The sequence below is a fragment of the Meles meles genome, chromosome 5 (genome assembly GCF_922984935.1).
Source record: "Meles meles chromosome 5, mMelMel3.1 paternal haplotype, whole genome shotgun sequence".
NCBI lineage: Eukaryota > Metazoa > Chordata > Mammalia > Carnivora > Mustelidae > Meles > Meles meles.
The window spans coordinates 21,032,867-21,059,671 of record NC_060070.1 but is presented as its reverse complement, the minus strand read 5'-3'; the positions used below and the strand labels follow the sequence as shown (position 1 = coordinate 21,059,671).

Genomic DNA, 26,805 nt, shown 5'->3' with positions numbered 1-26,805 from the left:
GTACTCTTTATAGCAAATTCTGCCCTAGAGTGGGAAGGGAAGGAGGCATGGCTTTGGAGGCAACTGGCCATTGAGGAAGAGACGCCCCTCCAAGATGAGTCAGAGGTCTTGTGAGAGTGGGGCTCCTCTCCACTTCTTGACTGTGTGCTGCGGAGATGGTAGGAAGGACATCCCTAGGGATGACCCGAGCCAGAGAGAGTGGACCCCAGATGCAGGACCTTCCAGGTCACTGATGATTCTCATACCCTAAGAGTGGGACAGTAACAGTGGATTCCAGATCCGAAGGAACACAGGGGCTGGAACAGTGTGGCCTGTGGGTTCCAAGAAGTACCTTTACAAAAATCAGGACAGAGCGGGCACCTGATAATGATTATGATTTAGTTGCCCATTTTCTCTGTGGAAAGGGGACTTGGAGTCATTTTTGACTTGAGTTACAGGAGGCTGAAAATATATGCTATTGATCGTGCACCTGAATTTTAGAACTCAAACTCTTGCTTGCTGCAGCTGAATCTACTGAGTTTGGACATGAAACCCGAGGGTCCGGTAAGGGCAGTGTACGTGCGACTGACACAGGACCCAGATGGCTTTCTAGCAACCAGCAGCCAGGACTGGAGAGTTGCTTTCCATACTCTGAAATACTGACACGAGTCTCAGTGTTTTGTGGCTGAGTTTCATCCGCTGACAACCTCGCGGGGGCTAAGAGTGAGCTCAGTGTTGTTCTACCAGATCTTAAGTGAGGATGGCATGTGATTTAGCAATTGATGCAATCACATTACATGTGGATTTGGCTAAGTGATAGGTTGGTATGTATATTTATTGGTTATGATTATGATTATTATTTTTCTGAGTTCAAGTGGAAGCTCTCATAACTGACCTTCATGTAACTGATTGGCCAGATTAACTAACTCCCCGTTTCCTTTGTGAAACAAACTGATAGTAATGGAACCAATGTTTGTATCCCCTCGAAATTCACATGTTGAAATCCTAACCCCCAATGCGAGGGGATAGGAAGCGGGTCTTTGGGAAGTTATTAGGTCATGAGCCCTCATGAATAGGATGATTTCCTTGATAAAAGAGACCCCAGAGAGTGCTCCCCTCCACCATGCGAGTATGCCGTGAGAAGGCAGCCGTCTATAAACCAGGAAAGTGCCCTCACCGAGCACAACCATGCTGCCACCCCAAACTGGGGGCTCCCAGCTTCCACAGCTGTGACAAAGAAATTTCTGTGGCTTAGTAGCTATTCAGCTTGGTATTCTGTGACAATTCTTAGCAGCCTGAGCTAAGACACTACTACTGCCTGTAGCCCACGGAGGGCTAGAGTGTGCTGTGATAGGAGGATGCTCTTTCGTAGGTTCACTGTGTGTGTTTGCTTCTTTCCTAACCATTTGGCTGTATTCCAATAATTACACACTTTGACTGTGTGTTATTAAAGCCTGTAATACAAGAGTACCTCAAGAGAGGAATGCGTTACCAGTGAAAATTAAGCTACTGCTCTGGAAAGATTCAATGAAGGGAAGTTGTTTAAAAAGTGTTGTTGAATTATATTTGATGGCTCTCAGTACAGTATCTAGAAGGATTCTTGAATCAAGATGCTTTGAACTGTCTTTGAACTCTCATTTCCCTAAGGTAACCCAAATGATAGAACATAAAGGATCCATTATGTGCGTGGTTCACAAAGAAAGGGGACAAGACAGCACTCTTACCAGCAAATCCATATTCAAAGGCAGGCGTTGGCCAAACAAAAGGATTGGTGAGTGAATACACATTTTAAGATTCCTGTTGGAACACAGTGTTTGCGGTATATATGTGTTATTTGGGTGTGTGATCCCCTTTTTTGTGCGAATGCATTACCGCCCTCTACCGGTCAGAAGGGAGGGATGCCGTCCATGGATTGCGTGGAAGCCCCACCCACTGTCTCGTTTTGGAGCATCTATTTTCATAAAGAAGTGCAGGTTTCCGGTTAAAATGCCGGCTGACAATGTAGTCGTGGTTACATCAGTATAATGCTATTGTTTTACATCGAAAGTATTTTCACCTATTTATATAAGAACGTTTTGTAACTGGGTGAACACCTTCACCCCACCCCCACGCAATTTTATTGCCTTTTAATTACACTCGGTAATATTTTAAAATAGATATTGATTTCAGAAGCAGTGGCTTTCAGAAGGTACAGCTGTGTTCTTTGGTGCCGCTACGCACAATGACAGTGCGAAATAGAAATGATTTTGACCAAAGAAAGGTCCGATCTTCCTATGAATGGAAACAATAACGTGTGCACTCGAGCGCTCCCTCCTCACACAACATAGGACTTTCTGCAGGAAGGAAGAGCTTCTCGAAGGGAAGTCGGCGATGCCGCAGCCCTGGCGAGATGGCGGCGGGCTCCTCCTACCTCTGCGGCAGCGTCACCATCAATAATGCAGGGCTCTGCGGCAGAGCCGCGCCTTCTTTCTCGCCCGCGCCCGCAATGCGCGTGGGAGGTTGCTACGTTAGCCCGCTGCGCCATCTAGAGGCCGCCTGTGCTCATCGCGGGCTGGCCCCGGAGAGGCAGAAACTGCTCTCTCTAGACCGTGCATGGAGCCGCACTTAGCTTCTAAGAGTGGACCTAATTTTATTTTATTTTTAAAAAATTATTATTTATTTGACAGAGAGACACAGTGAGGGAGGGTACACAAGCAGGGGGAGCAGAAAACAAGCGGGAGGGAGCAGGAGAGGCTCTCCGCTGAGCAGGCAGCCCAGTGTGGGGCTCGATGCCAGGACCCTGGGATGATGACCTGAGCCTAAGGCAGCCGCCTCCCGACTGAGCCACCCAGGCGCCCCAGTGGATCTAACTGTAAGAGGCAAAGGAAAAATAAGTGTGGCGCTTATTCATTTGCTTGTAAGATGAACCATTTTAAGGCTAAAAACGCCAAGTGCCTATCGCATAAACTAAATCATGATTACCGGGCATCTGCCCGTCAGTTTGTGAGTACCAGGGCGATGCTACTGAGTCTCATCAGCCTCCAGTGTCGCCTGACATGCCTAGGAGGGAAAATCCATATGGATCTGGTAGGACAAGAGAAGGCAGGACGCTGGGGCGGGGGCACAGCCCAGCAGTTCCATGCTTATGGAGCACAGGGGTGAGGAGGGGAGAGCCCCTTTGGGAGCTTGCCGGTCACAGAGGGCCCCTACCGTGTTACGAAGGAGCTGGATTTCAACCTGTATGCATGGGGAGTGAAAGAAAGGGGTTGTTGTTGTTGCTTTTAAATATTTTATTTTAGGGGCGCCTGGGTGGCTCAGTGGATTAAGCCGCTGCCTTCGGCTCAGGTCATGATCTCAGTGTCCTGGGATCGAGCCCTGCATCGGGCTCTCTGCTCCGTGGGGAGCCTGCTTCCTCCTCTCTCTCTGCCTGCCTCGCTGCCTACTTGTGATCTCTCTTTCTGTCAAATAAATAAATAAAATCTTTAATAAATAAATAAATATTTTATTTTAAAGTAACCTCCACACCCATCACAGGGCCTCAACCCTGAGATCAAGAGTCCCATGCCCCACCGACTGAGCCACCCAGGCACCCCCAAAGAAAGGTTTTGAGTAGAAGTATAACGTGGTCACGTTTGTGTTTAAGGAGGTAAATCTGGCAGCAACGTGGAGGGGGGATGGGAGGGGCTAAGAAGGCCGAAGGTGGGGCTGGGGGAACATGGTCCGAGGTCAGGAGCTCCCAAGTAGCAGAGCTTGGATGTGAACTGGGGTCTTCTGGCTCCAAGTCTAGCCCGCCCATCAACCTGCCAAAGGACCTGCCCTTCTAGTTGGATTACAGTGCACACACACAGGCATTTTTTTCAGCTGAGGAATGACACACTGCATTATGCATGCTGCTCCTTGTCTGAAGGATGAGCTCCACTCACATTGGGACCTGCAGAAAGTAACCCTCTCTCCCTTCCTACTTCTCTGGTGGCTGGCATGCTCGGTGCGTGCCTCTTGAACTCCGCTCTCCCCCCCCGCCCCCCCCCCCCCCCCCCCGCAAACCAGACTAACAGGGCCAAGAGATAAAGTGCACTACATCCCTCTGGGGTATTTGGCCTTGTGTTTCCTGACTTTTGATGCTCTGGGAACGAGGCGAGGGCACCTGCTGCTTTTCAAAAAGAGGATGCTGCGAGGCCCACGCAGACGGCAGGGCCTGGGGCTTTTGCGGTTGTCAGGAGCTGCTCTGTCTTGGATCTGGTTCATGAAAAGCAGATGGGAGGAGCCATCATTGGCCGCGCCTTAGCACGGGGTTAGCCCCTCGGAGAACTCGCAGGTGTTGATAGACCAGGCTCACGAGGATGAGCGGAGGTAGCAGAGAGAATGCACCTGCTCTCTCAGGCCCTAGCACAAAAATCAAGGTGGGACCTTGAGGCAAGAGCTTTGCAAAAAGATTGAGTGGCGGTTAAGGTGAGGACATACAGGAAAAAGGTGAGAAGTGCAATAATTAGCAATAGAAAAGAAAATTAAAAACGCAGTGGATAAATGCATGCAAAAGGATAGTCGTGCTTAGCTCTGGTAGAGTGTGATTTTTTTTAAAAGATTTTATTTTATTTATTTGACAGACAGATCACAAGTAGGCAGAGAGACAGACAGAGAGGAGGAAGCAGGCTCCCCGCTGAGCAGAGAGCCCCATGGCTAGATCCCAGGAATCTGGGATCATGAGCTGAGCCAAAGGCAGAGGCTTTAACCCACTGAGCCACCCAGGCGCCCCTTGAGTGTGATGTTTGAAAGAAGTCCTTTATATAACCAACAAGTTTTTATTGAACACCTGTCACGTGTATCCTTCGGCGCCCTTATGTCAACCTGGCTGGAAAACTCGCTGAATTACTAGAGATCTAGCTGCTGGCCCTGCCAGGAGAGAGCAGAGAGCCAGTAGAGGTCCCACAGAGGTCCTGGCTTTGGTTTCGGTTCTGGAGCCTGTAAATCTTCAAGAAAGAGAACACAGCGAAGGAGAAAAGCAACTCTGTGAGACTTCGAGTATTTGTAGCAAGTATGAGTGACTCTGGAAATCAAGCAGTGGAGTGTAGGAACTGGCCGTTTTCTTCAAATTAAAATTAAAAATTTATTGAATTTAATTAGGTTTAAACTTTAATTAAAATTACAATTAAACCTGGCTCTGAACCCCTCTCCCATCTCCAGCTGGAGAGAAATTTGTTCTAAGCTCTCACCAGTGCGTTCCTCCCCGCCTCTGACACCAGCCGGGACACCACCACCACCACCACCAGAAGGATGAGCTGGGGCTCAGAAAAGAGGCCAGGCTTTTGGTCTTCACTTTCTGAGTTTTCTGCCCACACTCTGACGCTCCTTGCCTGTAAGGGTAATAGAGGCTTTGCATGTGCCCGGAAATCTGCAGGGAGCTTGCCCATGCGCAGCCCTGACATAGGGTCAGTCTCCAGAAAGCACCATGGAACACCAAGTCCCTCTGGGCTGTCATTGGATGGTCCGAGGATCCAGTCCTCAATCAGCCCATGGGCTTCACTCGCTTTCTCTTTTTCTCTCTCCTCTCTCAGACTCCTCTTTTCAGTGAGATCAAGCCTCCCCAAAAGACAAGAGAAAGGTGTGCCTGGGTGACTCAGTCGGTTAAGCACCTGCCTTCAGCTAAGGTCATGATCCCAGGGTGCTAGGATTGAGCCGCATCCAGCCCTGCATTGAGTGCCCGCCCTCTCCCTGTGCCTCCAATCATGCTAGGGAGTCTGCTTCTCCCTCTCCCTCTGCCACTCCCCCTGTTTGTGCTCTCTCAGTTTGTTAAATAAATAAAATCTTAAAAAAAAAAAAGATGAGATAAAGCATTCCAGTGGCTTCTATTTTCTGCTTGGAAGATGGATCAGAGAGAAATATAAAAATCCTCACTAACTTCTTGAGGTTAGAGGGAGGAGCAGGAAGAAGAAAAATGTTGAGAACTCAATGCAAAGTAATATCTCAATAAACCATCCTGGTACAAATTATCACGGAACGTATAGGCCAGGCAGAGAGGTCGCCTAGCAGAGGCAGTAAATATCTAGAATCTCTGTTCTGCTTTGTGCTTTCTCTGTGGCCCTGTCTTATGGTTTCCTCATAAGTGAAGATGCACCCAGTCTGCAGGGTGGCCTTGGGGATCAGCCTGGTCAATATTTACACAGCACTGGGCACACTGGAAAGCCCCCTGAGCATGCATGGTTAGCGTTTGGTAGTACATCTCTAGTTCCACCCATGCAAGTGCAGGCGCTCCCTCAAAGCACACTTTCAGTGTGTTCTCCACCAGCAAGGTCTCCCTCCCACAGCCAGTAAAGAGGAGAAAAGAAGGTGTGGGTTTGGACCTTTGCCTGTCTAGGTGGTTGATCCTTCCGGGAGAAGGGAATATTCTAGCTGTGAAGATGTGCCCAGTGGAAGGATTTCAGGCACCTTATGGGAAGGGCAGAGGGCTGTGCCCCTGGCAGATGGAGCTTGTCACCATCAAAGGTGTGCATTTTGCCAGTGGAAAGAGCACAGGGGCAGCAGTCTTCCCCCCACTCTCCATCTGGCTTCCACTTTCAACTGGTTAAGTGCCATTTCCTCAGAGGTGTCCTGTCTGCCCCCTGAGCTCCATTAGCTTCTCCCTGTCATTCTGTCTTAGACTTTCTTACTCTTCATTATTAGCCTTTGTTCAGTTTTTAGTGATGGATATTTTGTGTGTTTGGTTACTGACTTCTCTCCCAGTAGATTCTATGAAGCTTTAGAGGGCAGGGATTAAGTGTGTTTTATCGACCAAGTACAATCCCTTAAGTTCAAGTTTTTAATGTGTTAAATGAGGATAGTTAATACTGCTTTTGCCTACCTCACTGAGTTGTGAAATTAATAAAGATAATAATGTGAAACTTCCTTGTAAATCATAAAACATGATGCATATATTAACTATGCTCAATGCCATGTGTATTTGAAAGCACATCACGAGCTGAGCACTGGTGCAATGGGCTCCTAACTAGAGGAGCATTTTGTTAAATGAGATACTAAAGGAAAGTGCTTGGGACAGGATGTATCCTGTGATACTTCTCATTGTCAGAAGTCAAAGATGTCAGCCCCAGCCTCTAAAAATATCGTATTCACGTAGTCCATCCATAGTGGGCGTGAAATAATTAATTAGGGATGTGCCTGGGGCTGAAGACGTGTAAACATGTTGTGGCAGTGAGTAACCTAGAGCCAATCAATTCTGTACACTTCGGTGGGGGAGGGGGCTCACGAGTTAGTGCTCAACCAAGATGTTCCTTTCCTCCCAAGAGGCAAGGATGCTGACTATGACACCTTCCCCTCCCCAGTGCAGAGACATTACAGACAGAGCGAAGAACTTCCGGAAAAATGGCGGCTGCCACCAGCATTTCACAGAGAGTGAATGGGAGAAGCGTGAATCTCCTAAGTTCAAAGGCTCCGCAGATACAGGCAGCATCACATTCAGAACGTGGGGCGCAGGAGGGATGGAGTTGACCAGTACTCTAGTTCTTGGCTGGGGTTCCTCCGATTCAGATGGACGAGCCAGGAGATGAGAAACAATTCATCCTGATGGCCAGTGAGCAACATGAGTCCCTGAGGTTGGGAACCCAAAGATCAAACAGTGTTACGCCGGAAAGGTTAAAGAAATAGATCAGAGTGGACCAGGACAAATACGTTTTCCTTCACTGGGTGGTTCTGAGGTTTTGTCCTATTTCTTAGGGAGAAAGGGGTAAAAATTGGCCTCACAGCCGCACTGGGTATTCCTTGGTGTTTTGGTGTGATTATAATTATGGTTTAATTGACTACTTAGTAATCGGCATAGAATTTGTTTGCACCTTATGGAATCCCTGGCTCTCCGAGGAGCTCAGATTTCCCGATGTTGGCAGAGAGCCTAGATTTTCCCCAGACCCTTGGCACTAGGCTTTACTTACCATGTCTTCATGTAGCTGGGACTGCTCCAACGAACCCAGGAGAGGTAAGATAACAGGAAGAGATGGGATGCATAAAGGGACAAAGAGAATAGAAATAGGCTCTAAGATGGGGGCATGAAGGTAGACCAGACAGAGGATCCACAAGGAGACAAAGCCCCAGGGCAGATGCATGTCAAGATGCATAAGCAAAGACCAAGGCTGAGAAAGTGGGAAGAAGGACGGTCACACACATAGACACGCGAACCCCGGAGGAGATGGGCTTATGGCCACACACGCCAGAGAGGTGAGATTTAGGAGGAGGGGTACGGACCTGTAATAAATGGTTTTCTTCCTCCCCCCCCAATCTTAATTTGTTAAATGACTGCCACTAGCACTTGTTTTGTCTTAGCTCAGAGAGACTGGGGTGAACTTTACTTCAGCTGTGGTGGGGCTGTGGCCACAGAGAGAACTTCTCTCAGGCTAGATACTCTAGGCATCCACCCGTTCTGCCTCCATTTCTTCAAGTCATGAGCCAGCTGGTATGAGAGATGTGATGTGAGGGAGGTAAGTGCAGGGCACTGTGGGGACATCTGAGGGAGAATCCGGAGATGGGGGAAGTCAGGGAAGGCCTTTGGAACCCTGTTATCGCTGTAGAGGGAGAACCCCAGACTTTGGGGCTAGGGACAGAGAGCAGGCCAGCATTCTGTGCTGTGGGTCTGGGAGGGCCTGGGGCAGGGCAAGCCTTGAGTGTGGAGGCTGAGTCAGGTGGGGAGGCTGAGTCAGGTGAGGAAGGCGAATGAGGCCAGCTGCACCATTTTTTACCGAAGGGCAGACTCTGATCTCTGGGAACTGGCGGAACGATTGCTCAAAGAAAAGTCACCACCTGACCTATCCTCCTTTAGTCCTGGAGGAGAGTGCTCACACCCTCATGACACAGTCCACGCCCCTCTGAAGGTAAATATGAGGCGAGTTGCAGGAAAGAAAACAGAGTATAAAGCAGATCCCTGAGAGCCAAAGCAGAGGCTGAGAGTGTGAGCCCAAAGTCGGTGGCCTGGGAGGTGGAGGCGTGTGTGTGTCCTGCTGAGGAGACACAGGGGCCCTTTGTGCGGGGCCTGAGCTCCCTCCTATGTCCCGGTGCTGCCGGCTCCTGGGGAACATGCCGGGGCTCCTCCTTTCCACGCTGCTGGGCGCCGCTCTGGTGCAGGTAAGCTCCCTCTCCTTCTGCTTCCCCTTGGGAGGCTGCAGCGGTTCCCATTTCTTCAGTTCAGAAATGAAAAAAGAAGAAGATGGAGGAATCGAGGGAGGGGGAGGTGGTTCAGGATAAATTCCTTGTGGAAAGACTTCATGCCAGATGGGGAGCCATTTTCCTCTCCAAGGAAAGTTGGGTTTTAGTTTATTAGCTTCAGGAAAGAAGTGAAAAACATTTCTCCCTCTCAGGTAATGGCACCAAATCCCACTTTCGGTATGTTTGAACAGCTCCCAAACTTGAATAAATGTGTGTTTTGAGTGGAGTAGGACACACACCACGGATCTGGGAGAAGGCAGCTCCGCCTGGGGGCTGTGGGGTGAATGGCGCCTCTTCATTTGGGCCCCAGGCTGGGGCTCAGCTTTCCAGGGCTGTGTGCTGAATGTGCAGAGAGCCACTGGAAAAAATGATCCTGACAACTTTCTTCAATTAAGCCTGTCCTTGTTGGAGAGGAGCACTTTGGAAACACGTTTCTATTTTTCAAACATTCTGTTACTTCGTCTTTTCCCAACTCATGTGTTTCTCACTTTTCATGAAAGGGAACCAGTCCATGAAGACTTTGAAATAGTTTAAGCCACAGACCAAAGGGAAGGTTAATTTAATAGGAGCAATTCATTGCCTTAGTATTTTTTACCAAGAAGATGAAAACAGGGTGACTTATTTATGGATTTATGTACACAGCAGAGGTTATTGCTTGCATAGAGGATAGAGCTTTTGAAACCTCCTGGTGATTTGGAAACCATGGGACGTGTCTTTGAGTTAATAGTTGATTAGGGCAGTAAATTGCATTTTGGGAAATAAGAGGTTTAAATTTGTTATATTTTATACAGAGAGATCTAAGATTATAAAAGAATCCTAACAAGAATGCGGGTGGTACAGTTTATCTCCAGTGTTATGTGGAGCGTGCATTTCCCCAGCAAAAGTGAGATGGGGCAGCCTATCTCCCACTCCACCCTTCTTGAGAAAAATCCTATCATTGTTGTGAATGGAGAGCCTACAAGGTATTCCTAAACAGTAAATATTCCATTATAGAGAGATGTGTCCAAAATGTTTAAAAAAACATAAAAAGGTGTTAAAATTCAAGAAAGTATTATTTTGTTTACTTTTGCCATTATGAATTTTTGAGGAAGAATACCTACCATTTGTTGAACATCTGCCACTTGCCAAACACGGTGTTACGTATTTAGTTATTATCTTAATCCTCAAAATAGCTGTATAAAGTGGATGTTATTAATCCCATTTTACAGAGGAGGATTGAAGCTCAAAGATCAATAAATGACAAAAAGTCATCTAAGATCACTTTATATAGAGAGAGGACTATACCAAAGCTCAGCTTCGATGTCAAAACCCTTTCTTTCTGTTACGCCAAAAGAGCCTGTTTGGGTGTGCCAAAAGAATTCTGTTCCACTTCTTTTCCATTCCACCAAAGGAGTCTACTCACTCTTGTTGTTTTGAGATTTTGATTTCTAAAAACAGTCAAAATGTCTGAAAAAAATAGGTATCTTTTAATTTTCCCACTATTAGCTATTTCTGGGACTCTTCATTTTTGTATTTCTGAATTACTATCTATTGTAATTTTCCTTGAGATAGATCTTCCTTTCACCTTTCTTGTGAAGCAGGTATGCTAGACACGATTTTCTCAGTTTTTGTTTGACTGGAAATGCCTTTAATTTCACCTTCACTTTTGAAAGAGAGTTTCACTGGAGATAGAATTCCATGTTGAAAGCCCCCCACCCAATCCCCCTTTTAGCACTGGGTCTTATTCTCTTCCTCCTCCTTTTTAAAAAAGACTTAATTTTTTTTTTTTTTTTTAGAGCAGCTTTAAGATGATGGCAAATTTGAGGGGCGCCTGGGTAGTGCAGTTGGTTAAGATTCCAACTCTTGGTTTTGGCTTAGGTTATGATCTCAGGGTCTTTTCTCACTCTGTTTTCAAAATTTTCTCTTTACCTTTGGTTTTCCGCAGTGTTACCTTGTGGCCTCAGAGATTATATAGAAATACTTCAAGACTGGAAAGAAAAACATGTGTCCCCAGGTGGGCAGTTTTGAGAGTAGGCTTCTCCTTAAGAGGAAGCAATATGAGGAAAAACATGGGGGAGGAAACTGACCTGGTGGGTCTGGCAAGTAGCAAGGTGCAAAGGAGAGAGAATTGAGAGTGAAGGCTGGGGAGGAAGGCATAAACCAGCACAGGCTTTAGACAGCATGCTTATAATTTCGGACTACAAAGTGTACCCAGTAGGGGACCACTCATGGGCTTTAAGGAGAGGAACAGTAGAATCAGATATGTTTTTAGAAGAGATGTCATCAGAAGCAATGTGGTAGATTCATTTGGGAAGTCATTCTTGAGGAAGCAAAACCAGTTAAGAATGTCCTGCTCTCATCCTCAGTAGCAGTCTCAATGGTGAAAGAGTGACTAGTTCTCAGAATACGAGGACACCAAGCATCAGTCACTGAATGTCTATGGAAGTGAGGAAGAGGAAAATGACCTGGATGACTCCTGGCTTCCTAACGCCAAACTTTGGAGAAGCTGTCTAAAAGGCAGAGGTTTGTGAGAGATGATGAGTTTGGGGGAAATGAGTTTTTCCCATGGGATATTCTAGTGACAACATCAGTTGGTAGTCAGCCATATGGCTCTAGAGCTCAGTGGAAAAATCCTGGATGGAAATTTAGTTTCGAAGCTTGCACGAGATGGAAATTGAAAGCAAGGGGGTGGACAAGATTGCTAAGAGACAGTGGGCAGAGTGTGAAAAGCAATACATTGAGGTCACAAAACACCAGTTAGTCTAAATGTAAGTAATATTTGGGGAAAGAGGAATCTGCAAAAGAGATTGAGACTGTATGTTGAGAATAAGGGCAGAATTGGGATGGTCTGGTATCATGAAAGCCAGGGGAGTGGAAGAGATTAAGGGTCAAACGCCTCAGAGAAGCGGGCAAAGGGCAGACTGGAGACTCCATGAACACAAGCCTAGCTGAGCGGTCGGCCACTCAGCTTTGCAGGGAGGCCCTGCTACCATGGCTGAATCTGGAAAAACTGAGAAGTAGACACTATTTCTACTCCCTTCTCCACTCTTGTATTTCTGTCCCCCTCTTCCTTCTCCAGACCCTCAGCACTGTTTCCTCAAACTCTAACCTCACATTGTATCTTCCACTTGAATTGTAGCTGAAAGTGTTTCTCTAGGGGAAACACTGTGGTATCTCACTGTGGTTTTGATTTGTATTTCCTTGATACTGAGTGATATCACAGTTTTACCAGTGATAACGCAAAGGGCTAAGGGTGGATGGTGGGATTGCAAACTGATGTTTTTAAAGGTAGGATTTTTGAGTTGGAAGGAGGTTTAGACCTCTGGATCAGTGCAAGGGCCTCCAGTCTATCAAATAAAAATTGAAAGTTAATTATATAACTTACTTGCCAGGCACTGTGCTAGGTGCCAACAGTATACCCACAAATGAGCCCCAAGTTCTGGCTGGGTAACTGTCAGCCTGTGGAGAAGACAAGCTCTTACACAGATAATTTCCATATGAGGGCATGTAAAAGGGAGGCAGGAGAGATTGTAAAAAGTTTTCTGGAAAAGATGATGCCTAAACACAACCAGCTGAAGGAGTGGGAGTAGGGGAAATTATGTTCAAGGCGAAAGGAACAGCATCGGATATGCAGGGAACTGCAGAACCTTGAACTTGCTAGAACCTGAGTCAGGTAATGCTATGCTTAGGAGTTTGGACTTTCCTGTAAGTCAGTGACTTTCAGGTGTCAGGGATGAAGCAGAGGAGCAGGTGAGGTTGGTTTTCAACTTCCTGGCTTGGGGAACCCAGTGGCTGGCATCACCATTCACTAAAATGGGGACTGCTAGTTGAGGAGCATTCTGTTGGTGGGAGGGAGAAAATGAGATGCTCACCAGCATCAAAGTGGATATACCCAGTGGAAACTCACGAGCTGCAAGCTTAGGGAGAGAGGTGTAGGCTGGAGAGGGGAGACAGATGCAGAGATTAGGTGGCTTGTTCAGGATCAAAGCTGGTTTGTGGCAGGACCTGGACTAGGGAAGGAAGGAAGGTAAGGGTTGAGAGCTCAGGCTCTGAAATCTGCCTGCCTTGTTTAAATCCTTTTCCTACCGCTTGATGTGTATGATCTAGGACAGGTTACATAATCTGAGTTTCAGTGGCCTCATTTATAGAATGGGGTGTATAGTTTCTTATGGCTACTGTAACCAACCACCACAAACTCAGTGGGCGTAAACAACACATATTTATTATCTTATAGTTCTGGACATCAGTAGTCTGAAAATGGGTCTTAGGGGGCTAAATCAAGTATTGGGCAGGTCTGTGTTCCTTCTGGAGGGTCTAGGGGAGAATCTGTTCTTTGCCTTTTGCAGCTTTTAAAGGTGCCTTTCTGGCTCATGACTGCTTTTCAGCTGTGATGTCACTCCTGTCTCTACTTCTATCATCCTATCTTCTCTGGCATTCCTGCCTCTCTCCTTTTTTTTTTTTTCCTTTTTTGAGGGAATGAGAGAGAGAGAGAGAGAGAGCACGCAAGAGTAGGATGGGGTAGAGGGAAGATCATGACCCGAGTGGAAATCAAGGGTTGGATGCTTGAAAAAATGCTCAATATCACTCAGTATCAGGGAAATACGAAACAAAACCACGGTGAGATACCACATCACACCGGTCAGAATGACCAAAATTAATAAGTCAGGAAACGACAGATATTGGCAAGGATGTGGAGAAAGGGGAAATCTCTTACACTCTTGGTGGGAATGCAAGCTGGTGCAGCCACTCTGGAAAACAGCATGGAGGTTCCTCAAGAAGTTAAAAAGAGAGCTACCCTATGACCCAGCAATTACACTACTAGGTATTTACCCCAAAGACACAAATATAGTGATCCGAAGGGGCACGAGCCCCCCAATGTTTATAGCAGCAATGTCCACAATAACCAAACTATGGAAAGAGCCCAGATGTACCTCGACAGATGAGTGGATAAAGAAGATGTGGTCCATATATACAATGGAATATTACTCAGCCATCAAAAAAAATGAAATCTTGCCATTTGCAATGACGTGGATAGAACTAGAGAGTATTACGCTAAGTGAAATAAGTCAATCAGAGAATGACAATTAAATGACTTCACTCACATGTGGGATTTAAGAAACAAAACAAAGGAGGATGGGGGAAGGGAGGGAAAAAATAAAACATGATGAAATCAGAGAGGGAGAAAAACCATAAGAGACTCTAAATCATAGAAACAAACTGAGGGTTGTGGGAGAGGAGAGGGTAACTGGGTGATGGGCATTAAGGAGGGCACATGATGTAATGAACTGGGTGTTATATACAACTGATGAATCAGTGAACTCTAGGTCTGAAACTAGTAGTACACTATATGTTAATTTCTTGAATTGAAAAAAAAAAAAGAAGTCAGATGCTCAAATGACTGAGCCGCCCAGGCGCCCCCTGCCTGTCTCCCTTTTAAGGATGCTTGTGGTTACATTGGGCCTACCTGGTTAATCCAGGATAATCTCATCTGAAGATTTTTAACTACTTCTGTGAAATCCTCTTTGCTATGTAAGGTAACATGTTATTAGATTTCAGGGAATGGAACACAGATATCTTTGAAGGGAGAATTACTATGCCCATCCTAGGTGGATAATAACTGCTCCCCACTGTTCTTACGAGGGGTCAGTGATGTAATCACATAAGGCACCTGGCATACATTATTTATTTATTTATTTATTTGACAGACAGAGATCACAAGTAGGCAGAGAAGCAGGCAGAGAGAGAGGAAGGGAAGCAGGCTCCCCGCTGAGCAGAGAGCCCTATGCGGGGCTTGATCCCAGGACTCCGGGATCATGACCTGAGCCGAAGGCAGAGACTTTAACTCACTGAGCCACCCAGGCGCCCCAAAAGTTCACATTCTTGATGCATGTGATCAAGAATAACAAATAAACATACAGAACATGCAGGAATAAGATAGGTGGTAAGAAGGTCTATGGGGAAAAGGCCGGGCAGGGTGGTGGTTTATAAAGGGTGGTTACTGATAAATGTGAGCACAGACTCAAGCAGGTGGAAGAGGGAGAGATGAAGGTACCTGGGGAGGAGCAGGCTTGGAGTGTTCAGAGAATGAGGTGGGTGGGTGTGGAGTGCAATGGAGCAAACCAGTGGGTGAGTGACAGCGGGCAAAGGAAAGTAGGAGGTGGGGACCCAATGTTGCAGGGCCTTAGAGGGTAGTTTTTTTTTTTTTTTTTTTTTTTAGATTTTATTTATTTATTTGAAAGAGACAGAGAGAGAGCGGGAGATAGCAAACATGAGCAGGGAGTGAGAACATTCAACATAAGATCTATTCGCTTAGCAAAATTTAAGTATATAACATGGTACTGTTAGCTATAGGCGCTGTAGCTTATTTTGTTTTAACCATTCTGCCAAGTGGAGGATATCGAGGACAAAGGGGGAAGTGAGGAGAACTTTTAGGAGACGATTATAATCATCTCAAGTGAGAAATAACTGTGGCTTGGATCACCAGGATAGCGGTGGGGGTGTTCAGAAAGGATTAGAGTGGGTACATTTTAAAGATGTCGCCAACAGGATTTACAGAAGGGATGGGACCTGGAATGTGAGAGGGGAAGTCAAGAGGGACCCGACCCCAAGGTATTCTGAAAAAATGAAACTGGCGCATGCTCACGCGAGGGTGTGCAGGAGAAGCTCGGGAGGGAAACTCGGGAGTTTGCTTTGGTCGGGTTGAGCTTGCTAAGCCCATCCCGTCCCCACGGGGAGGTCTGGCAGGTTGTGGCTCAGTCCGGAAGGGAGGTGTGGCGGGAGACAGAGCGAGGGGAGAGCCTCGAGAGGCCTCCACCACAGAGGGCTCCAATTAGGGATGAAGAGGGTGCGAAGAACCCAGCAAAGCACCCGGAGAAGGAGCCATCGGTGAGGAGGGAGGGAAGTGATGCGCTGGAAGCTCAGTGGAGAAAGGTTCAAGGAAGGAGGGTCGGGTCAGATAGAAATTCTCACAGCTCACCACCCCGTATCCTACGCGTTTAGGGGAAGGCTCCCATTTCCAGAACTCTCTGAACGCAGTGTGAGGAATCTAACCGCTCCTGTGTTATTCCCCCCCAGTTCTGCTGCGGGGCGCAGGGCGGCGCGCCATTGGCCGCGGCGGCGCCGGAAGCCAGGCCCGGAGGAGAAGGAGAACCGGAAGTGCAGCCGCGCAGGCAGTTCTGTCACTGGCCCTGCAAGTGCCCCCGTGCGCCGCCCAGCTGCCCTCCGGGAGTGAGCCTGCTGAGGGACGGCTGCGGGTGCTGTAAGATCTGTGCCAAACAACCGGGGGACATCTGCAATGAAGCCGACCTCTGTGACCCCCACAAAGGGCTCTACTGTGACTACTCAGCCGACAGGCCTCGCTTCGAGACCGGCGTGTGTGCGCGTAAGTGTCTCCCGCTGGGAGGTCGGGCGACGGTCGCGTCTGTCTGGGCGCCAGGTCTCCCCCCAGTAATGGTTCCTGGGGGATAATCCGCGGAGTTCGGCCACGGTGGGGCCGGTTTTGTCGTAGTAGACAACACGTGACCCTGGCGATGTGTACACGTGGTCAGAAGCCCGTGCTGTTTTTGTTTTTTTTTTAAAGATTTTATTTATTTATTTGACAGAGATCACAAGTAGGCAGAGAGGCAAGCAGAGAGAGAGAGAGAGAGAGAGAGAGAGAGGAGGAAGCAGGCTCCCCACCAAGCAGAGAGCCCGATGCAGGACTCGATCCCAGGACGCTGGGATCATGACCTGAGTCGAAGGCAGAGGCTTAAACCACTGAGCCACCCAGACACCCCGCCCCTGCTGTTTTTATTGCACCGTAGTGATCTTTAGTTATTTTCGGGTGATCGCCTTCGGTGAGAAAAAGGGCTAAGATGATGTAAGGAGGAGCAGACTTCTCCAGGCGCCACACAGTGACAGCTTTTGTCCCTGCGGTCGAACGCTGTCAATTCCGCCTTCTCTGGAACTAAAAAGGAATCTCGCTTCAAGTGTAAGGATGTGTATCTAGTGTGCAGACGTACTGCGTACGTGCAGACATAATTCACCTCCGCCTTTCCGGATAACCAGCAAGTCACTGTTCTTTCCAGATGAAGCAGGTGTAAAAAGGAAGGTACGGGTAACCCAAATCACAGCCTGACCCTCGACTTGAGGGGTTTTAGCTCTGGAGACTGATTGAGTCTCTAAATTGACACCTCTAAATTGACATAAATAACTCTCTAAATTGACACCTCGAGGATAATTCAGGATCCTGATTTATCTGGGATTAAAAATTAAGATTTCCAAGGGAAGAGAAAGACCCGTGTCTGCTTTACATTTCAGTCAGTCCATAGGAAAGACTGCCCACTGTGTGGACAGGCAGATTACTCCCGAAGTCGGGGTGTGAGCATGGACTGAATGTGTAGAGCTGTTCAGGTTTGATAGCCTGATACCCCTGTTTAGTGCTGACTAAACTATATTGATTAAGAATGTAGGCACTGGGTTCCAATTCTGGGCTTCATATGCTGAATGACCTTGAGGTCAAGTTGCTTAACCTCTCTGTGCCTCAGCTATGTCATCTATATTTCCTACCTTACAGAAATTCCAGGAGGAGCAAATGAAATAGATACAAAATCCCAAACACCTAGCAGAGTATCTAGTCGGCAGTAGACTCCTAAAAATGTTAGCTATTATTTATGGAAATTTAACAGGGAAAACATGTTCTAGCAGACTCTGGCATCATGATACCCCTTTCTCCCAAACGGTGCTGGGCAAGTTATTTGGTTAACCTAACAAGCACGTAGTGAGCAGCCACTACCATGCTAGGCACTGGGATCAGCAGCTGGGGACACAAGAAAGAAAAAAAGAAAGAAAGAAAAAAAATATATATATATATATGCCCTGCCCTCACAGAGTCAAAGTTTATTGTGTCAGACAGATCTTTCCACACGTGATGTCACATACAATGTGGTAAGTATTTTAACAGAGCGTAGCCATGAGGATGGGGATGGAGATGACCTCTAACTGGGGTCACAAACCATGGCCCAGGGGCCAATTCAGGTCCAGAGCCTATTTTTGGAAGTAACATTTTATTGGAGGAGAGCTACACCATCCAATTACATGGCTATGGCTGCTTAATGGTATAGAGCCCAGTAGCTGTGACAAAACCCCAATGGTCTATAAATGCTAAGATATTTACTGTTTGGCTCTTTATAGAACATTTGCTGATCCATGATATAGAACGATGATTTTTAAACTTTGGTCTGAGGACCCCTTTAGTCTTAGAAATTAATAAAGACCCCAAGAGCTTTTGCTAATGTGAGTTTTCTCTATTGGTGTTTAAATGGATTAGGGATTTAAAAATACTTACTAATTCATTTAAAAATAAGAAACCCATTGCAACCTGATGGGAATAATATATTGTTAAAAATATTTTATTTTCTAAAACAAAAAATTAGAAGAATGGAATGGGTTTACAGTTTTGTACCTCTCTCTAATGTCTAGCTTAATGGAAGATAGCTCGATTTCCCCACCTGCTGCTGCTTTCAAACTCTTCCCGTGTGTTATTTTAGTTGACATCTATGAAGGGAATCCAGCCTGACACAGATAGGTCACTGGAAAATGCAGGGGTATTTTAACAGAATTTTCGGATAATTGTGAATATTTTCTTTGATATTCTTTTGAATATTCTCTTTAATAAACTTGAGGAGTGGTAGTTTCTTGAAAATTAGCTGCATCATGGAATCTAAACCATATCAATGAACTTGTCGAACTCTGTGACAATAAAATGTATTGGTCTATCCAAGATCTACTTGGAATGGGTGTTTTACTTATATATAATTTTGCAATATCATGCATCATTTATTTGGAAAATGCTAGTTTGGAACAGTGGTTATATAGATATTCCAAATATTGATATACTTAATTATACAATATTTTAAAATACCACATTAATGAATCCTAATCTCATCAGAAAAGTCTGCATATTGGGTAGATATAAAGATTTCAGTGGTGGATACAGGTTTTCCAAAATTCTAATTTTTGCTTGAAAGCCTGAATTCTGTCATTGGCCAGAAAGTTGTTTTCCTTGAAGTGACAGGCTCACTGTTGATTTTCAAGGAAATGTCCGCCAAATACCTGAGTAATCCTGGTTTCTCTGTCAGTCATTTCTTTAGGTGAAATTCCTAATGAAAAAGTGGTTGTTTCAGCCCCAAACTCAGACAATAGATTAGTTGCTTCTCCTCAAGAAGAATATCAACAAAAATGCTCTGTGGATACTTCCTATTTTGTCACACAGGATATTTAAAAGACATATATTTGATGGTTAAAATTTAATAAAGTTAGTAATTTTTACTGTGCTGTCAGGACATTATTAAGTAAAACTAGCTTTTTTCCCCCCCAAAAGTACATTTATGGACAAGTGCATTGGCAAGGCAAATACAGTGACTACCCTGTATAATTGGCTTCATGCTAAGGTTCCAGCTTTTGTACCTTAGTGCAAATATCCACACAGTGAAAACAGCCAGGCACCTCTTGGTATTCTGGAAAAGAGTTTTGGCCTCGCAGATTCTCTTGAAAGGGCTTCAGTATTGCCAAGAGGTCCAAGGGGTCAAGCTTTTGAGAACTGTTGATCCAGGTCAAGAACGCCTCTCAGAGCAGTGAAAGTTTCCTCCAATTCTCTTAATGCAAAAAGAACTAGTTACTGTGTGGCACTGTACTCAAACAAATTATGTTTGTACTTAAATTATGTATGTACTTAAACAAATTCTCTTCAGCCATTCATGTAGCCTCATTTCCTACGAATATATCCCTGCCTATTGTTGGATATCTAGTGAAACCTCTTTTGCCTTCCACCAATCCATCTCTCAGAATCATGAACTCACTGCCATCCTCACAGTGATAGAACAGGGCCTGTGCTTGGTCGTAATTCTGAAAGTGACCAGTTGGGGCTGATAATCTACAACAAAATGAAAAAGTCTAATTTTCACCTTTTACAGATGTTTTGGAAAGGTTCCAGATGGGGCCTAAGAAATTGAGACCATGACCTCATGAAGGGGATGGCTATTACCTCTGAAGTTTCTCATGGGAGGTCTGGTCTATCAGTTATGGCTTCTTTGGTGATTTTGCTTTTCTCTCTTTCAGACCTTATAGCTGTGGGATGCGAGTTCAACAGGGTACATTATCATAATGGCCAAGTCTTTCAGCCCAGCCCCCTGTTTAGCTGCCTCTGTGTGAGTGGGGCCATTGGATGCACACCTCTGTTCATACCAAAGCTGGATGACAGGCGTTGCTCTGGCGCTAAAGGTAGAAAGAAGTCTGATCAGTCCCACTGTGGCCTGCGACCATTCCAAAAGCAGCTTTCAGCAAGCTACAAAGCAATGCCAGGTGCTTAGAGACATATTTATTTTTCATGTATTGGCTTCTCGTGGTTTTCTTTCATGTTCCTTTGATGTACCATAGGTACTCAGTAAGCATCTAATGATCAGCAATCAGTGTGAGATTTAGTTTGGCTGTGCCATTACTCAGTCTGCCTCAGAGAGGTATATTCTAAAAATCTCAAAAGGAAGCTTCATAATGTTTTAGATTTTTCCAGTAAAACATTCCAGCTTTTAAAAGCTCTGCTGGGTCAGAAAAACTCTTCTATGCCTCTGCTCATTCCCACTCAACCTCTTCTCAGGAGAGTTGACCAACTATTGTTCATGTGCACCCTGAGGAAAATTTTTGCTTATATTGCTATATCATGTGTACCCTGAGAAAAATTTTTGCTTATATTGTTATATTATGGGCAAGAAGTGCGAATTAACTCATCCCCCAAATTTTCAAAGGTAACTTTGCTATATGATGAAAGCAGAAATGGAAGCCTACTGATTAAAAATATTTAAGAATATGTTTAGAATTTGTAATTATTGTTTCTAAAAATAGAAAATGGCCGACATAAGATTATCTTTTCATTCGCTCTGGAAATGACGCTCTCCAGTCACCGACACATGTACAGGGGTTTTAAAGTAGGCTCCCTAGGCATGTGAGTAGTCAGAAACCTATAATGAGGCTCTGTATCACTCCTCTTGAGCACCTGGCCATTTGCAGTGAGTGTCCATATGTTCACAAAGGCTCTATTCTGGTCAGCTCTAAGTTAATATCTTAAGTGCTGGGGCATTTGGGGACAGGAGTTTCAAAAACACCAACCAATGAAGCACAGATGAGGAAGGACTCAAAAAGGTCAGTATTCATGCCTGAATCTTGGTGTTTTCACCCAGAAATCAAGAATGCCTCTTTATCAAAATTTAGAGCTTAGGAAATGATAGGTGCCATGCAGATACAGAGGGGATATTCAACTACACTAAAAACTCTTTAAGTTCACTTCTATTATGTAAATATTTAATAAAAGCCACTATCATCAGAGAAATGATATTTTAGATATTAAGAACTAACTCTATGAAAAGAACTTTCTCAAAAGCTTCCATTATCCCAACTGGTTTGAAAATAATTTAACAGGTTGTAGTGAATTTGCATTTACCATACCTAGTTTTTCAGCTAATAACAAGACACGACTAATGCTCTAAAACCTCTAAAATTATAAGCCAAACTGTTCTTTCTTCAAAATGTACAGGAACAGTTGATTTTCTGCATTGGATCTGTGGGACTCAGTGTGAGTTCTTGGGACCCATGCATGAACCTCGCTGGTGAGAAAATACCTTAGCCCAGCAGTTTCCACAAGTAAAGCCCTTTGGATCAAGTTCAGTCGGTCTCCTTTGTGGACGTAGAGCAGTTCCAGAGGATTCACTTGGAACCTGGTTGGAGGGGTTCTTAGACCGTCATTCTTGTTGGTTAGTGCTTTGCTACAAAAAAACAAAATCTGCCACTGTGCTCTCAGGAGCTGAGATCACAGGCCTAGACAGGTTTCAAAGGAAGTGTACGTTCGGTCTGAAGTCTCTCCGCTGCTTAACTTTGAAACTGTATTTATGGGCCTAAACAGAAGTTTGGTTTTTTAAATTAAGCACAATGACACACACACTCTAAGGTGTATTTGTGGTCGTAATTGATATACTTACTTAATGCAGACAGCTCATGGTTGGAATCTACCTTTTGTTTGCTCCATATGAAGCATGCAGTGAATGCCCCCATGCTTTCCTCACTGCTCACCAAGTACTAAATAAACTCTCTAAAAGCTCTTCTAGTTTTCTTGCTTTTTAATGAATGTTAAATTCCTGAACTGCAGCTCTTGGCTTAACTGTAGGGGGGTTATTGGAAATATGATAATCTAACCTACCTTTATTTATTACAGATGCCTGCCGGGGCTTTTAATCTGCTTCCTGCATAGAGGTCTTTAAACTGCTGTCTACCTTCCAGGTATCTTCATGTTTCTGCTTCCTCTCCCTCAGTTCCTTGTGCAATCGCAAGAGCTTACTGTAATAACACTGAAAGCAGTAAAGGATCATTTTATTTTTATTTATTTTATTTTTATTTTTTTCAAAGATTTTATTTATTTGACAGCACAAGCAGGGGAGTGGCAGGCAGAGGGAGATGGAGAAGCAAACTCCCCACTTAGCAGGGACCCTGATGCAGGACTCAATCCTAGGACCCCGGGATCATGACCTGAGCCGAAGGCAGACATTTAACCAACAGAGCCACCCATGCACCCTAAAGGGCCATTTCATTTAAAGACAGCAGAAATTCAAAGTGCCCAATATTTCCTATGAGGAAGGCAGTTTGCCGGGGGCAGGTGGGGAGTGAATTTTCAGACTTGTAAATCGGCATTTTAAAGTAATGTAGCCAGAATGTTGCTATGCTCCGTTGCAGATTCAAATCTGCATCTTATTCCAAGCATCCATTTGAGGATGCATATTAAGCTTAAGGAAATGCTTTGAGAAAATCAACCAATATGTAGTTTGTTTAAAATGCAGCAATGGCCTGATTCATTCATGAGTAGAACATGAATCTCCCAGTGGGTTCATAAGAAGGAAGACTTACTATGTACTCACTGTATTCCTGTTATTTATTCCCTTCCCCTCCCTTTTGCTCCAGTGTCAGTACAATCAGTGGGGGGGGGGGGGGGCTCCATCTGTCCACCAGCTCATCCACCCACCTGTAGATCTGTCCAGTGGGGGGGGCTCCATCTGTCCACCAACTCATCCACCCACCCGTAGATCTGTCCAGTGGGGGGGGCTCCATCTGTCCACCAACTCATCCACCCACCTGTAGATCTGTCCAGTGGAGGGGGCTCCATCTATCCAGCAACTCATTCACCCGCCCGTAGATCTGTCCATCTTTTCCTCTGTCATGCCTTTTTCTAGAAGTGATTTGAAATGGCTAGCCAATGGAATGAATACTATGGGCCCAATTCCATAGGGAATGTAGCAGTTAAGCTGAATGGATAAAATAGATTACGTATTTGCCATGACTTAGTAGTATATGATTTTGATTCGTTCAATGTAATGTAGAGAGTTTTCTAAAAGACTAGATTAAAACAAGTGGAGGAAAAATAACTGGCCTCAATAGTTTATCCTCAAATATAACTTTTGTATTTTAGATTTTAACATAATAGGAAATTTAACATTAAGACATTGTTCTGATTAATAATATCTTGGTAGTCTTAATCTTAAATGTCTATTTCATTGTTGAAAATAATATCCTGCAAGAGGCAAGAACCAGAGAAAACACAGTAGTTTACTACTAAGATGAGCTGAGCAGAAGCAAATGGATGCACCTTACTCAGATTTTCAAAAATAAAGTATTTTTATTCTTCCTAAGAAATTGGACTGTCGCATTTGATTGAAAGGAAATTTGGAAAGCGGGGAAAAAGAGAATGATGAATTAGACCATAAGCTTATTTTGTGCTGAGTTATATTACATAAAAGGTTCTGATCTATTAACAATTAGCTGAAAAATAATGATTAAAAGTGGTCTGTTGACATGAGTACATATATGTATACATATGTACTTTCCCCTCTTTATTTTAGCTTATAGGAATCTCCCACTTGTTTGGAAGAGAAAATGTCTTGTGCAAGCAACAAAGTGGACCCCTTGCTCCAGAACATGTGGGATGGGAATATCCGATCGGGTCACTAATGAAAATAGCAACTGTGAAATGAGAAAAGAGAGAAGACTGTGTTATATTCAACCTTGTGACAGTAATATATCAAAGAGAGTAAAGGTAACATTTAATTAGATTTAATTTTGTTATAATTCAGTATTAAGAGACCAAAAAGTACTCTTGCGTTTTAGAGGGCTAGATGGTGTGTAATTCTTATAAAAATAAGTTCACCTCATTGTAATCTTAAACTATCTCAGAGGAAAACAAAGATCAATCTAACTGCACTTCATGGGGAAAATAGTACCAGGAGGAGAGGTAATATTACCCTGCTGATTCTAGATATTTTAACAGTTTAACAGTGTGGGTCTTGATCAGCCTGATTTCTTCTGGTAGGCCCAAGATGTGTTGTGTTTTTTAAAAGTAGATCCTTTTCAGACTCTTTTTAAAAATATATTAATTCTATGTAGTGGAGTCAAGGCAATGGATAAAAGATTTTGGTTGCTACATCATAATTATAAAAACAGACATTATGGACATCAGAGAAGTTCTAATCTTTGTATATGTGCTGCCGAAGCGAGCACAAGTTCTAATCTTTGTTATGTATCACCAAGTTGGAGGGGGAAACCACCATGTCCAAAATGCTCTGTGCTTAGATAGTAGATTTGCCAAAGGGCTGTGACAAAATATTTATTCTAGATTTGTTTGGTATAACTAGTGCTGGTCCTGCTTCTAGAACAAGGCAAGATAACCATCTCAAGAATAAGTTTTAGGAACACTGAAAGTCTTTTCATCTCCAAGTTATTCCCTATCATGTTAAGAAGTTGACAACTCAATTTTAAAGGGATTTAGATATGTCTTCACTTATTCATCCACTCAAAATTGTCTGAGCTGTGTTAGGGGATTTGCTAAGTCTTAGGTAAATAAACATTTCATAAGACATGGCCCTTGACATTAAATAAGAAAAATTTCCATTCTGGAAACTGGAACTGAGTGGAGTAGATAGCCAAAAAGACTGGGGAGCGGGTCCTATGCTATGATGGAACAAGAATAGGGAGGACAGACTTCTGGTGAGGGAATTTTGAAGGTAGAAAAGAGAGTGCTTTAAGTCACTAAATGGGAAATATTAATGCCCTGGAAATAATTTCTTTCTTTGTGTTTCTATATAGAGTATCACTTTTCTAAACTGTTGTAACCAAATTAAAGAATGACTTCTTAATGTCATGTACCTTTTCAGATCCCCAAAGGAAAAACGTGCCAACCTACTTTCCAACTGCTCAAAGCTGAAAAATTCATCTTTTCTGGATGCTCAAGTACTCAGAGTTATAAACCCACTTTCTGTGGAGTATGCTTGGATAAGAGATGCTGTATCCCTAATAAGTCTAAAATGATTACCATTCAATTTGATTGCCCAAACGAAGGGTCATTTAAGTGGAAGATGCTGTGGATTACATCTTGTGTATGTCAAAGGAACTGCAGAGAGCCAGGAGATATATTTTCTGAGCTCAAGATCCTATAAAACCTAGTATATATGGGAAAAGTTGTTTAGGTAATCATGCCATTACATAAGGAAATTAGGGTGGTTTTAAAAGGGTGGCACATCTACCTTACTGATTTAAAAAAGGGAAGAACACCTACCTGTTCTCAGATGACTCTAGTTAAGGCGTTAGAGGCTATTTAAAATGTTCTCTTAAAGATATATGTAAACCTGTAAACTTTAGCTCTTTCTGCTCATAGGTCTTGTCCCTCTGCTTTAATAAAAGCTTTTTTGCACCAAAAATATGTATATATGTATATATGTATGTATATATATAGCTTAAAATTCTTAAAAGTGAATTCTTGTTTAAAATTGTAGTTAATGAAATACACAGATAGTTGCTTCCATCTCCATATTCCATACATAGTGGAAAAATTATACAATTTACAAGAAAGCATTTTATTCTATAAAATAATCTAAAATACTTTGTTGAAGATGTGTAAAAAGTTTAGAACTTTTTTAACACTTTATTTTTTAAGACTTTATCTGTACTTTGAAGGTGTAGCCTAGGATTCCATCAGGTGATAATCATTCCACAGTGAGCAAGATTCTGGGTTTACATCTTAAATAGGAATAAGATTAAACTACAAATATAATTTCCACTACCCTATCCTATCAGTTTATTAAGATTTCTTTTAAAAGAAGAAAATAGAACTTCTTTGGCCATTGACAACTGTAAACTAAAAGTTTCTATGTGAAATACTGTAAAAAATGAAATTTCCAAGATAAAGATCAAGAAGAGTATCTGTACTTTGAAAAGGAAAGAAACTTAAAAACTTAACACTAAAGAAAGCACAGATTATTATGGCTTGAAAATAAATTGTTCCCCAAAATTACTTTCTTAAATGATAAATCCACCTATGGATTTAAAATATAAATTGTATTTAAAAGTTAATTTAAGTTAAAGTATAACTGGAGATTATAACTGGAACACGTTCCCTAGACTATTATAGCCATTTTCCTGTAAACTTTAGAAGATGTCAAGCTAAGTAATGTTTTGTTTATATAAATGGTAATAAGCAAATCCAATAACAAGTAATACTGCTTAAAAATAGACATTTATTATTATGAAATCAACTGTTTTAATAAAAAAGTTTTAAAGATAATTTAATATATATACAGGTTAAAATAAATGTAAATTTGGATTCTTTGAGTGCAAACATGT

The 26,805-nt window shown here is 43.7% G+C and overlaps 1 protein-coding gene and 1 long non-coding RNA gene across 2 annotated transcripts; one reads left to right on the top strand and one right to left on the bottom strand.

Moving 5' to 3' along the window:
- The first annotated feature begins 8,918 nt into the window (after positions 1-8,918).
- Positions 8,919-25,866, top strand: CCN6 (cellular communication network factor 6). Its single transcript, XM_046005922.1, has 5 exons — positions 8,919-9,057; positions 16,192-16,498; positions 20,215-20,457; positions 24,033-24,226; positions 25,341-25,866. The coding sequence occupies exons 1-5, from the start codon at positions 8,980-8,982 to the stop codon at positions 25,620-25,622; spliced, it is 1,104 nt and encodes a 367-aa protein (XP_045861878.1). The 5' UTR covers positions 8,919-8,979; the 3' UTR covers positions 25,623-25,866.
- Positions 19,488-23,374, bottom strand: LOC123942007. The gene is made up of 3 exons (XR_006818378.1): positions 23,269-23,374; positions 22,343-22,490; positions 19,488-19,751 (listed from the first exon to the last, which is right to left on the bottom strand). It is a non-coding gene; the product is annotated as an uncharacterized LOC123942007 (long non-coding RNA).
- Positions 25,867-26,805: the final 939 nt, after the last annotated feature.